General features: G+C 37.1%; 1 protein-coding gene across 2 annotated transcripts in view; it reads left to right on the top strand.

Moving 5' to 3' along the window:
* LOC125862635 (glycine--tRNA ligase, chloroplastic/mitochondrial 2) overlaps positions 1–14,240 on the top strand; it is a 47,542-nt gene that overhangs the window by 7,815 nt on the left and 25,487 nt on the right. For both annotated transcript variants that reach the window (XM_049542756.1, XM_049542763.1), the window contains 5 exons: positions 390–491; positions 3,116–3,179; positions 8,295–8,350; positions 13,210–13,281; positions 13,777–13,859. In XM_049542756.1, the coding sequence (XP_049398713.1) occupies positions 390–491; positions 3,116–3,179; positions 8,295–8,350; positions 13,210–13,281; positions 13,777–13,859 (377 nt within the window). The remainder of the gene's footprint in view (positions 1–389; positions 492–3,115; positions 3,180–8,294; positions 8,351–13,209; positions 13,282–13,776; positions 13,860–14,240) is intronic.

Here is a 14,240-nt window from a genome sequence, read left to right as displayed (position 1 = left end):
ATAATTGTTTCTTACTTCATAAGGCCTTCTGGAAAGGTTCACTGAAGCGGCAAATCTCCATGTTCATGAATTGGTTGAACTTTCTGGTTCTTGCTCTCACTTTCTCCTAGTTGATGCATTTGTCCCAATTCACTGGGTTAATTTGATAATAACGTGTAAGACCTACTTGTAGTTTTTGACTATCCAATCCCAACTTGACTGAGTTCTTGCTAAATTAACTGAATTGATAAAAGTAATTAACATATCTATAGCACATTTGAATCTTTTCAAACTGCACCATGGACTTTGTGCAAGCCTTGGTCTTTCCACCTGTAAACTTAGTTCCTCCAAACTCTCACTACTCACTGGTTTCTTTTCGCCTTATAGATGCTGATAAAGATCATTTGCAGGTTAGCGTTGAGAATCTACACTCTAAGCAAGTGGAACATGAGGTAGAGATTCGTGGACCTCCTGTTTCTAAAGCTTTTGACAAGGAAGGAAATCCTACCAAGGTGGAGTGAATTGAATTTTAGTTATTTGTTAATTTAATTTGCTGAAACATTGCACAATTTGAGTTACTTGCTAACATGCATTATTGCACGCGAGTTTTTTCTTTTTTTCTTTTTTTTTTTGGACAAGAAAATTACTAGCAAGTCGTTTTCCCCCTAGTCATGTATTTTTAACTCCTATCTGAATTATCAGGGACCAAGAAGTCCTATATTTTCTAACATTAAAGACCTTACATAAGTAATCTATAATTAAATGTTATTGTTTTGTCGAGAACAGGTTATACGTTATCAGTTTCATTCACCAGCATTGTATTTATATTGTTATTATCTATCTGCTATTCAGGGAAACACTGGAAGAAAAATAAAATATGCACATCATTTAGGTCTTGATGACAAATTGCCATACAAAGTACCCTTAATTGTTTAAATAGGACATGGAAATCCGCACAAAAGAAAAGCCCTAGGAGTTATTTTCCCTAGGGTAAATTGCCAAATTCCCATCCCTGGTTCAAAAGTAGGATTCAGTTCAAAATTTTCAGTTCTTGATATGAGCATCATCTCATCTGTTGGAGAAAATCTAATAACTTGGAAAGACAAAAAACAAGATGTATTTTTTGGATCTTGTAAATATCGTCAGGGCTTGTAAATTTAGTGCATATCAGTAAGGATAAACCTAAGTCGATTAGATGATGTAATTGTGTAATTTGATTTTCCTGATAACATTTAGACCCACTGTTTAAACATCCAATTAGTGTGAATTAATGAAACAATATTTTCTGTCAATGTTCTTCTCTTCCTTGCTTCGGTTCTCACATGGTATCAGAGCATATATGAGATATTAGTCACTGTGCATTACAAGTGTAGTCAGGCTAAAGAAAGCTTCATTGTGTAATTTTTCGGGGCGACTGGCTAGGGATGCTGTACTTCTCGTAGGTGTTGCATATCAACCAACACTATAGATATAAATCCTCCGGCCAGCAAGCCCCACACCATGCAAAGCGAAGCCCGGTATTTAAGTGGAGAAGGGTAGAGGGGCGGGCCCATTATCCACCGAGTTTAGAAGACTGTGATTGGTCCAAAGGGCGGGTCACAGACGGATTTCTCGGTTATCAAAAAAAAAAAAAAAAAAAAAAATCCTCCGGCCAGAAGAACTCATAAAGCCACAAACCCATCTGAGCTGTTAGGCGCTGGGAGAAGTCAGATTTTTTGGGTGAGATTTGTTCGTGCGTCAGCGTGTGACATCTCCCAGGAACTTTTCAGTGAGGTTCCTTCTCTTGTGGGAATCTCTCCTAATAGCGAGCCTATTGTCCAATTTCCACTGCAATCTGACCACAAGAACAGCAGTCCGAGAGGTCAGTCCACCTTTCCAGCCAAATCTTCACTGTCCAGCCTATTATCATCCAATACATGCCATCCAAGTCTTTCAGCATCCCCAAATCTACAAGTTTGATCAGTTCTTTCCAGCTAACAGAACTCTGTGGTCAGTCTTATTCTTCTTTTGAGTATATTTCTCCACTTGAATTTAAAAAGGATCCTAATAATGTAGTAGCTAGATCTAGTACAGAGTCAGAATACTGACCAATGGCTTTGGCTACATGTGAGCTTAGATGGCTAAATCAACTTCTCCATGAGTTTAGCTGTAAACCCGTGAAATTCCTTATTTTAAAAAAAGAGTTATACCCATGATATTGATATGTGACAATCAAGTTGCAATTGTCCATTATCCACGAAGTTCCAAACTGTATGCCAGTTGGCTCTCGGGAATTTCTCGGTTATGAAAAATGATCAAGCTGCAATGCATACAGCTTCGAATCCAAGTGTTTCATGAAAGAACAAAGCATATGAAAATAGATTGTCTTTTTATTCGACCAAAGATTGAGTCTGGGTGTATTATGACAGGTTTCATCAACTAAAATGATTAGTTAGCAAATATTCTTACAGAATAACTCTGTGACCACAGAATCAGGTATAGTTGTTGCAAGTTTGAAATTAGGAGCATACTGTATACATTCCAACATGAGGACGAGTTAAATATTAGGACTTATGTCCATTTCTTATAAATATGACAAAGGTCTAGAATCCCTATATTTGTGTGATTTAAATTAGTTTATTTTCCTTGTCTGGAATGCTTGTAAACACTGTTTAAACTCCAAATTTGAAAAATAATCAAGCAATTCTATCCCCAAAATTTCTGCTTTTTCTCAGATATATAGAGTCAGTGTATGACGTCTATCTTTTGTATCACACACTATCATAACTCTTTTTTTTTTTGAGAAAGGTAACATTTACTTCTATATATCCACAGGTATACTACATCAAAGTGTAGTTCATAACTCTTGGAAGTTATATTAACAAGTTTTTTTCTTATAGAAAACATACAATAGAAAAATTATATCATCAGAAAAGAAAATGTGTAGTACTTGTCTTGTTCCTTAAGAAATCTATTGCCATATATTGCTTGTATGCTGGACTTAATTTTATTTTGAATTGAGCTCTACTCATGTTTCTTATTTGATGAATGTAGGAGCATTTTGTGTTTGCTAACTCATATTTGATCTCTAACCAAATTCCCTTCGTATTTGATGAACTCAAGTCAGTTCTGATTTATCAGCTCATACAACTTTCAGGCTGCTGAAGGTTTTTGTCGCAGAAATAATGTGCCTTTAGATTCCATGTACAGACGAGCTGAAGGTGTGTTACGTCAGATGAACACTTATTGTATTATCTTTGTGTTTGTTCATGTGAATTCTGTGTTGATTTAGTCTATCATGTGCTAATCATAGAAACTTCTTTTGCTTAAATGTGGAAAACTACTTAGATTTGTTTTTTGACGTCTGATATGATATTTGTTATTGATATTTAGACCCATTTGTGGGGTTACACTGGGTATGTTGTTGTTCATATGCAATTTGTTATCCCTTACGAAACCTGAAAATTACTCTTACCAAATAAGTATCTGAAATTTCTATTCCTTATTATCTTTTTCTTTCAAATTTTTGTCTGAATCAGTGCGATGGTCTTCTGTTTCTATGGCTTCTTAACCAATCGTGTTCATTGTTGGACGATTTGTACTAAAAGAAATTTGAGGATGTGTCACGGCAGTGAAGAGAACTTAAAGAGCTGTAAAGACCTCCTACTTTTTATTCTTAGTGTAAACAGAATACTTGTAGCCAGTAGCCTAAATGCTTCATTGTACATATCTTTCGGCATCATTGTTTTATTCAACACAATGAAATTTAAACATCAATGTTTAATTTTTTTTGTTGCCCAAAGGTTATTGCATCTGTTAGAATATAAATAGGTTTATACAATCCTATTAGAATAGGAATATGAATAGAAATAGAAATAGGAATACTAAATAGTATCCTACTTGGTAAAGGATTGTATTCTAGGGTCTATAAATAGGGTCTCAATGTAATAATGTAGACACAACAACAATTCAATAATATTCTTTTCCTATATTTCTTACATGGCATCAGAGCCTCTACGAACTTGGTAGAGAATTAAAGAGCTTCCGCTGCCGGCGGGTGGCACCCATATATGCTGCCCGTCTGGCCAATGATTATGTTAGCAAAAGTTGGGTTACCGTGTATCTATCTGGTGACTATTTTCTCACATCTAATTTGTGTAGCACCATGCCATCATTCCGGTGACTACTTTCTTATATCTAATTTGTGTAGCACCGTGCCATCATTCCGGTGACTACTTTTTCATATTTAATATTTGTAGCACCGTGCCATCATTCTGGTGTCTACTTTTTTGTGTAGCACTGTGCCATCATTCCAGTGACTACTTTTTCATATATAATTTGTGTAGCACCGTGACATCCTTCCGGTGACTACCTTTTTCTTTGCATATCTGATTTGTGTAGCACCGTGCATCTCTCCGGACTACTTTTCATATTTAATTTGTGTAGTACCGTGGATTTTTTCGAATTATTTTCTCATATCTGAGTTGCATAGCATCATGTGTCTTTGCAGTGACTTTTCAGATTTGATTTGCATAGTTCCATTCGTCTTTCCGGTTACTCCTCAAATCTGATTTGCGTAGGGTTGTGCCATCATTCCAACCCTACCCATATTATTTCTCTTTTTCAATAGGGTCGTTCCATCAATTCGAACTATCCTATATTGTTTCTATTTTCTAGTTGGGTTGTGATATCATTCTGACCCTACCCATATAATTTTATTTCTTAGATTGTGACTACTTTTAGCCATCAAATCTAATACTCCGGCATATGAGCATGTTCTGGCCAGTTTTTTCGGTGACTTGTTTAATATCGACTGTCTATTGATTCCAACATGAACCATGTACTTTATACTAGATTTTGAGCACTTACAATGTTCGCTGCATTGTGAAGAAGTCTATATGGAGCAACCACCTAATGTTGTTGCTCAGGGGGAGTTTAGTAGCCTTGTATGTTGATTACGTAAGTCACTCTATGGTCTGAAACAGTCTTTGCAAGCTTGGTTTGGGAAGTTCCAACACTGTAATTTTATCACTTTGTGTTTTATCGGCATTATGCATCAAATTCAGTATTTCATGAGAAGATCAAGCACATTGAAATTTATTGTCAATTTTGTGAAGTCGAGTGATCAACTTGCAGATATCTCACCAAGCCCCTCATCGGTCCTCGTGTTAATTACATTTGTAACAAGCTAGGTACATGAATTGTATGCACTAGCTTGAGGGGGAGTGTTAGAATATAAATAGGTTTATACAATCCTATTAGAATAGGAATAGGTTTATACAATCCTATAAGAATAGGAATAGGTTTATACAATCCTATTAGAATAGGAATAGGAATAGAAATAGAAATAGGAATACTAAATAGTATCCTACTTGGTAAAGGATTGTATTCTAGGGTCTATAAATAGGGTCTCAATGTAATAATGTAGACACAACAACAATTCAATAATATTCTTTTCCTATATTTCTTACATGGTATCAGAGCCTCTACGAACTTGGTAGAAATTGTTAGGACCGAAATAAGCAGGTGTAACGCGGAAGCTAGCAAAGCAAACCTCGAAAGACCATGAGTAAGAAGACAAACGAGAAATATACCAAAAGAGACAGATTTAACGTGGTTCGGTCAATCGACCTACGTCCACAAAGGAGATGAGCAATCCACTATAAATATGAGAGTACAAAATATGGAGAGAAACAACCTCAAACAATTCACTCTGAATACAAGGAGGTACACAAAACTCTCCCCCATAACCGCAACTCTCAAAACCCTAGGACTACATTGTGAATGCTAATTAAGTTAGAAGGAACAAGCCTATATTTATAGAGTCCTAAACCTTTCCTACAAGAAAAAGACTAGTAAGATATTAAAACCTTTTCCTAAAAGGAAAACCTATTTATGGTAAGAAATCAGGGCAAATAAACCCCAACAAATCTCTCCCTTGGCCTGAATTTCTGACAAAATAAATTTGTCCACCTTCTTCACATAATCTTTAGGATTTTGTATCTCTTCTCCATAATATCCTCCATCAAATCTATGTCTCGACACAGAGAACCTCTCTGAAACAATTTCTCCAACAAAGATCTTCATTACTGTCAAAAAGGTTGCGACTAGAACTACACCTGCCAAGATGAACACCCATCTGTAACCTAGTTCCATCATTGAACCATGGCTCTGATACCATGTTAAATTAGGTCTTAGGTCTAACTCACACCCCAAAAGCTAGCTCAAAGGGAGGAGGATTGCCCAAGCCTTATAAGGAGTCCACCCATCTCATTAACCACCGATGTGGGACTTTTGTCATTCTTTAACAATTTGTTGGGGTTTATTTGCCCTGATTTCTTACCATAAATAGGTTTTCCTTTTAGGAAAAGGTTTTAATATTTTACTAGTCCTTTTCTTGTAGGAAAGGTTTATGACTCTATAAATATAGGCTTGTTCCTTCTAACTTAATTAGCATTCACAATGTAGTCCTAGGGTTTTGAGAGTTGCGGTTATGGGGGAGAGTTTTGTGTACCTCATTGTATTCAGAGTGAATTGTTTGAGGTTGTTTCTCTCCATATTTTGTACTCTCATATTTATAGTGGATTGCTCATCTCCTTTGTGGACGTAGGTCGATTGACCGAACCACGTTAAATCTGTCTCTTTTGGTATATTTCTCGTTTGTCTTCTTACTCATGGTCTTTCGAGGTTTGCTTTGCTAGCTTCCGCGTTACACCTGCTTATTTGGGTCCTAACAAGTGGTATCAGAGCAGGGCCCGTCTCACCCGATGTTGGGGTCCCCAAAATCAAAATTGCCCACGCACCAGATGCTAAGCACTGGGCGTGAGGTGGGGTGTTAAAGAATGACAAAAGTCCCACATCGGTGGTTAATGAGATGGGTGGACTCCTTATAAGGCTTGGGCAATCCTCCTCCCTTTGAGCTAGCTTTTGGGGTGTGAGTTAGGCCTAAGACCTAATTTAACAGCATCTTAATAGGAGAGAAGTACTACCGATCCAACTAATGCTTTTTTTCGATCAAGTAATAAAATTTATAAACAAGGGCAAGCTACCGATTCAACTAATCTTCTACTGTTCAGATTCTTCTATCAATGTCACATATTCTTCAAACACCTGTAGGTTTACCAAACGGATCCAATTGGAGGGCGATTCTTACTTCTATAGATTTCATGTCTGACAATGCAAGATAAGCAGAGTAGATATTTCTTCAGCATTTTCCTGCTAATAAGAACTAGGAAATACTATGCACCTTGAAATCACTGCAATAGCAACATACCCACTGCTCAGTTGTGGAATTTGTTTCTCAACATTACTGGCTATAGCTGGGCCATGCCTGAGCATACATCAGACCTTCTTAGCTGCTGGATGAGAAGAGGGGGAAGTAAGAGCCAAAAGAGATGGTGGAAATTGAATCCCTCATGTATATGGTGGTCAGTATGGAGGGAGAGAAATGCCAGATGTTTCGAAGATAGGTCCAATACCATTCATAAAGTCAAATGGAATTGTATTGTATCTTTACTCTTTTGGTGTAAACAATTATGTATAGAAGATACTGATCAGATTATAGATCTGATAGGGAGTCTGTAGTTTAACTTTTTGGTGGTGGCTAGCATATCCTTAATGCTGGGGAATATAAACTTACTAGTTTCAAAAAAAAAAAAGAATGTACGCAGACCTTACCACTACCTTGTGGAGGTAGAGAGGCTGTTTCCGGAAGACCCTTGGCGGCAAATCCTGGTACACAGAAGGAGATAGTGAAGAAAATATAGCAAGTAACACGTTAGTAGTGCAAAGTCTATTAGAAAGGAGCAAAACAACAATAACATAGTGACCTAATCGAAACACACTAAACAACATACTAGGATAGATTATTATAAACAATAACATAGAGCACCTTGAAATCACTGTTGACCAATATGTTCGGAGTTTCTACTTGTGAATTTTGACTCATTTTTCCCTGGATGACAAAGTTCCGGTCCTTATTTCTGATACATGCATCTAATGGGTAACAGCACTGTAAGGTTCATTTTTATAGGTGTCTGCTGAAACAAGTTGAACATGGTGCATTTCACTGTTCAGCTGTGTGGGACATTCCTTTTTGATGTATCAACCATTCCTTAAGGCTCTTCGCTTCTCATCTTTACAGATGTTCCTTTTTCATAAATCACTATCTTCATTAGCTGTATAAAATGTCATTTTTAACTTGGCAAAAATAAGCTAGCTGTATAAAAGCGTTAAAGGCTTCTCTGGTTCACTGTTTGCATAATTGCATGTTGATCGTTTATCTGTGCTGTCTACGCTACAAATGCTTGTGTTTCATTGTTTGCTTCTGATTGCAGGGAAAACAGAATATGTCTATGTTCGTTTGGTGGAGCCAGCACGGCTTGCATTCAAGGTACACATAGAAAATAAGTGTTTTGTGTATGATTTCGTGGAAAAGTAAAATTTCCCTTTTCAACAAGCTAACCTTAGTAGGGTGTATGACCAAGGCTACTGCTATAAATTACAAAGTTAATCATGGAGATTCCTTGTGATTAAGTTTCGCTGTGTTTGGTAAAGATTAATTTTATGAACAGGATAACAGAAATGGGTATATTACTTTTGTTTAAGTCCACATAAGCGAATTGAATGAAAAATGTTTCTGGCGCTCCTCATGTAACCATAAGAATGTTATTTTGGGCAACACCTTTGATGCTCATGATTGGCATCAAACTCCATCAAAATGGTGTGGTTTCTCGTTTTCTGAACTTTCTCTGTGTGTATGAGGGTCAAATTCCTGCCTTTAGGCCATTTAGCATAAGCGGCTACCATGCAACCAAAGATACTCTGTTACTCAAAATTCTTCTATCACCTTGAGTTGTCCGGGGTTGAGGCCCACCTTACTAAAGAAGTTCACTATTATTAGTCTTTGTTGGGGAAGTGATTTGCAGTAACTCAGGTCATAGGACTTGGAGAATTATCATTTTAAATAGCTGGAGTAGAGAATGCAACACAATGTTTCCTCATGAATTACTCATGCATAGAAAGTATATATATATCTCATCATATTCTATTTCATCCTATGTTAGTGTTTTGTGATGCTGAGGTGTCTCTACTACTACATGCAAGCACATAGTGCTATAATTTCAGGTCTAAAATCAATATAAAGAAATGTGCAGTTATTCTAGAGGGAGAGGTATAGAACATTGAACAGCTTTTGCATGTGTACTAGTTGTAAGGTTGGATCAGTCTTAACAATGTACCTGGGCATACCACCAGATCCACCTATAAGAAATGTGTAGCAGGGATTTTGTGATCGGAGGAAGTCGAGTAAAGATCTATAGGATGGGAGAAGAGATATATATTTTGTTGATAACCGTGGTGTCCGGGCCAACTTTTACGCACCTCGACTAATTCCAGGGATACCTGCCACCTCCCACTAACAACAAGTACCAGGTAACTCTGTCCGCCAAGGTTAGGTTAGATTGGAAGAAATCACCGTAGTTCTTGTCTCTGGTGGGATTTGAACATGTTCTTCACTTTATTGACCACTAGTCCACACGAGATATTTGTATTGAAGGAATATAGATTCTGCTAGAAAGTACTTAGTATTTCCATGTACATACATGTCGCTGGTTCCCATATCTGCAGGTGTGGGAGAAATTTGAAAGCTGAAAGTGATTTCTCTGAGCTGCACCAATGAGGAGGTGAGTAAGTACCGGTCGATAGATTGGACGGAGATCATGTCTGCACCAATGAGGAGGTGCCTAAGTACCGGCTAATAGATTGGACGGATCATGTCTACTAAGAAGATGTTGGCTTAGAGATGAGAATAAGTAGTCTCTGTTCGGTGGGGAAAATGGTCGAAGTTCAATAATTGGATTAAGTGCTATGAAGAAGTGACATAGTAAAAAAATATGAGAGGTGAAATTGCATTTGGAGGACTGATTAGATCCATATGCCATATAGGGGAGGGTTTTGGAGTTTTATATTATAAAGATATGAAAGTTTTGCAACAACATTAGCTTCAAAGTAGTCAACATAGCCAAAATCAACTTCCAAGGCAAATGCTTTCGCTACAGTTTTCAGCATTTTATGTTAAACAGATAACAAGCATTGCTACATGATTTAGAAGAAATTTGCTGGTCTGGAATGGAAAAGTTTCCGCACCTCCTGTAGCTTATGTACAAGTAGAACATCTCAATCATGAATCAGGATATATGGATATGAGAGGGATAAAGCAACATCCTCTTCACAGGTTACTTTAGCATCTTTTATCTTGAAGAGGAAAGTGCATTGTTTTCTCACTCCCCAACCTGGGGTTAGGCCTAGGCATATTTCGGTTCAAACCGAAAAAACTGACCAAACTGATTTTTTTTTAATTTCGGTTTCGGTTTGATCGGTCGGGTTCGGTTTTCAGTTTTAAAATTTCAGTTATTTGGTTCGGTTTTTAGAAATTAATTCGGTTTAACCGAAAAACCGAATTTTATTACATTAACACTATACTACACTTACAGCCCAACATATCCAATGTCAATAGCCCATTAAAATTTGGCCCAATTTGGCATTTGGGAGTGACCCACTGTAGCTCCCACACTTATGAATTACCCAATTCTCAATTCGGAATCCCTAAATTGAAACTCCCATGACTGAAAATTGAAATCCCTAAATACTACACTCTCACAACTCACATTTCGACGAGACAACAATGACTCTCATTGACCCATCTCACGACACTCGTCCGATAGTCCATCGCCTCCGTCCGTACTCCGTTCTCGTCACTTGTCAAGTGTTGACATAGTGACTGTCTGACTAAGAATCTGCCTCCGTCCTTGCTCTGGTCTTTCTATGTGTTGGTTGTTGTGTTGTTGATGGCTTGATGCCTGTGTAGTGTGTACTGTCTTCGGTTGGTTATTTGGCAGTTCAACTACAGAGAATGAGTCAGCACTTCATATGGGGCTTGGACGTTGGCAAATGGCAAGTTTGCTTAATGTTGAATTGTTGATAGAAGTTAGAACACTAAGCAAAATTTTCCTAGCACATATATGTGTGAAAATTGTAAAAATTGCTGATAGAAGTTGAATAGGAGGTAAATTTGTTCAACAACACTCGGTGTAATATCATAAACCGAAAATCGAACGGAAATAAACCGAACCGAACCAAATTTATTTCAGTTTGGTTTGACATTTTCACCAAACTGAAAACCAACTGAACCGAATTTTGTAAACCGAACCGACCGGATGCCCAGCCCTACCTGGGGTGCCAGTCTTCCAGATTAACTAGAAAGATTTGGCAGTACTGCAAGGCATTCTTACAGTTTAAAACTGAAGTTCACATCAGTTGGTGTTTCATGTGTAAGTGACTGGGCAAGATGTGAACCACTTATTACTTTACTGTCTGGTGACATATAAGCTGTGGAGTAGTCTGGTACTTGTTTAAAATTAAACCGGTGATGCCAGACACTGTCAAAACATCTTCTAAGCTGGGCATTCTGAAGGACAAGGAGAAGCAAGCTGTGGACTCTTTGGGAAGAAGAAACTGAAGTGCTTAAGGTTTAAAAGTACTTCTGTACAGATTGGTGGAACATATATTTTGTGTAAATTTTATGCTCAATTTTACCTCTTATATCAATAAAAATAATAATTTTATAAATCAAAAAAGACGTAGATGGTCGGAATGATAAGAGGACCATTGTTGTGGGTCAAATTACTTGTTTCTTGAAGCTTTATTTCCAGAGCAGCTTGTGGAGGGTCTCATAGAGATAGTACGAGTGCCATGCACTTTTATAATATTCTTTTAGTTAAAAACCAGAGTGAAGAAGAGAAATTGAAAAGGAGAAGCTAGTGGAGTGCTGACCCTGAGACTTGCAGACTATGTTTCCTTACAGGTTTTCTGAAATAACCTTTATATTGGTGATCACAATGCTAATGGATTTCTAGGATGAGCTCCTAGTCGACTGTCACTATAGTGTTACTGATGTATGATGTCTATTTGACTCTGAATTGCCTTGCCTTTTGTGTTATGTGTATTTGATGTAACATCTAATCATCATTTTGGCCGTTGAATTTTGTTCACGTCATTCAGAATTCTATGTTGTCAGATGGCATTCATTTATTTATTTAGTTTTGTAATACACTCCATCATGTTCGGGCGCAACTACATTCTCTAGTCAAGCACGTGAGATTTTTTTTGATAATGGATGGCAGTGTAGACTTGAATGAAGACTTTACTGTTATACCATGTTAATAACATGGACCTTGGGCCTAATTCATTCCATGCAACATGAATCTAGGGCAATAAATCAACTCCAAGAGTTAGACACATCCATCAATATGGTATCAAAGTCATATTCATGATGTTGAGTTATCTCATACCTGGTCAGCCATATTATTTTACTCCACACTTAAGATGTTCAGCCCTACTAGTGTGGCAAAAGGGCCAAGGTATATGGAATCCCACATTGTTTTAAGTGTATGGATTGTGGTCTTCTTCTATAGATTTTGATAATCCTCAATACTTGAACTAATTTTTGGAATTGAGTTAGGCAGAAGATCTCTCTCTTAATATGGGCCTCACGTTTCTTTTGATGTAGACTATTAGACATGATTTAGTTACAAGCACATTGTTGGTGACTTATGTGGCAGTTAGCTGGCCATGTCAAGTAGCTGGATGGCTTCTATGAAGAATGATGAGAGAAATAGACACTATAAATCGCTATGAAAAGACTTGAGCTGCCTTTGTGAGTTGAGTTTAGGCCATGATCCCTGTCTTAATATTGGCATGTGGTGTTTTTTTTTGGGTGTAGTCAACCATTAGGCATGACTTAGTTATGAACACATTTTGGTGATTTTATGTGGCAGTTGGCTGGCCATGTGAAGTTGCTGGACAGCTTCTATGAAGAAAGATAATAGAAAAGGCCACTGTAATTGGATGGAGAGTTTGGTAGTGAATCTCTATGAAGAGCTATTTGTTCAACTTGGACCGACTTTGGTCCAAGGACCTAAATTAAATGTCTGTGGGTCTGAATTCATTAGTTTTAATTTTATCTTTAGCTGACACTGAAAGATTTAGCCTTTTTTGTACTTGTTCAAGTTAAATTTTGCAGTTAGAGTTATGCCTTCCTCACTATTAGTACGTACAACCTGCACAATCTCTTAAAAGGTGCTACACGTGGTTCTTCTGTTGCTCTATATAAAGAATAATATACGTTTTTTTTGTTTTTGTTTTTAATTCTCTAGTTTTCCTAGATCTCATTGTTTGAATCACTATCAACAGGTTTTGTCTGAAGAGTTACCTGATATAATTGCCAGCATTTCATTCCCCAAGTCAATGCGTTGGAACTCTGATGTATGTGCCATGACTTTGACTAACCCCTTTTCTTTGCAATATGTGTGGGTTGTGTCCATATTGTTTTTATATTTTTTAGTTTGTTTATTATAGTCTAAGTGTCTATTGCCTTTTTCTTTATCCTTGAAATTATGTAACAAGCCTTTATCCATAGCTGGAATAATTTGTCTTCCTATTAACCTTCCTATCAAGCTTACTATATTAAAGTAAAGTAAATCAACCTGAACTGAATTATATATTTTATGGTGTCCTTTTCAACTCTTCTTTCTTATCCTTTTTAGTACTACAACAAAGTAGTCAACTTGAATTATGTTCCCAGAAGCAAATTTATTTCATTGGCTGGTGCTATTTTTGCTTTGATTGGCATTTTGTTCACATTTCTTCTTATTTCTTCAATTCATTATTCACAGCTCTTAGTACTTTTAAATTCTATAATTGCAAGAAAATGTACAAATTCTATATGAATGTAACGTGCATTGAGAGATTGTCATGCAGGTTGCATTCAGCAGACCCATTCGTTGGATTTTGGCCCTTCATGGAGGTGTAGTTCTTCCCTTTATGTATGCTGGAGTTGTAAGGCAAGTTTGAGCTCCTTCCTGCTCTTGTTTTTTTTCCCAAAAGAAATTTCTTTACTACTTTTTTACTCCATATGTGTCTAACAGGAGGGTTGAGGTTTCTGTACTTTTTCAATTCTTAGTTTTCTTTTCTTTCAAAAGAAAAAAAACTATATATGCAATGATTTATCTCCTTTTGTTGCACCCATCCATCACAAAAAGGGGGAGAGAGACATGGTGGGTGGGGGTGGGTGATAAAGTTAATTTTCTGTTTTATGTCAATTGTCAAGAAACAACAACATACCCAGTATATTCCCACAAGTGGGGTCTGGGAAGGGTGGGGGTGTATGCAGACCTTACCCCTACCTTTGTGGAGTAGAGAGACTCTTTCCGATAGATCCTCTG

This window comes from Solanum stenotomum, chromosome 1 (assembly GCF_019186545.1).
Source record: "Solanum stenotomum isolate F172 chromosome 1, ASM1918654v1, whole genome shotgun sequence".
Classification (NCBI taxonomy): domain Eukaryota; kingdom Viridiplantae; phylum Streptophyta; class Magnoliopsida; order Solanales; family Solanaceae; genus Solanum; species Solanum stenotomum.
The sequence above is the reverse complement of the archived record's forward strand: the minus strand, read 5'-3'. Positions and strand labels throughout refer to the sequence as shown.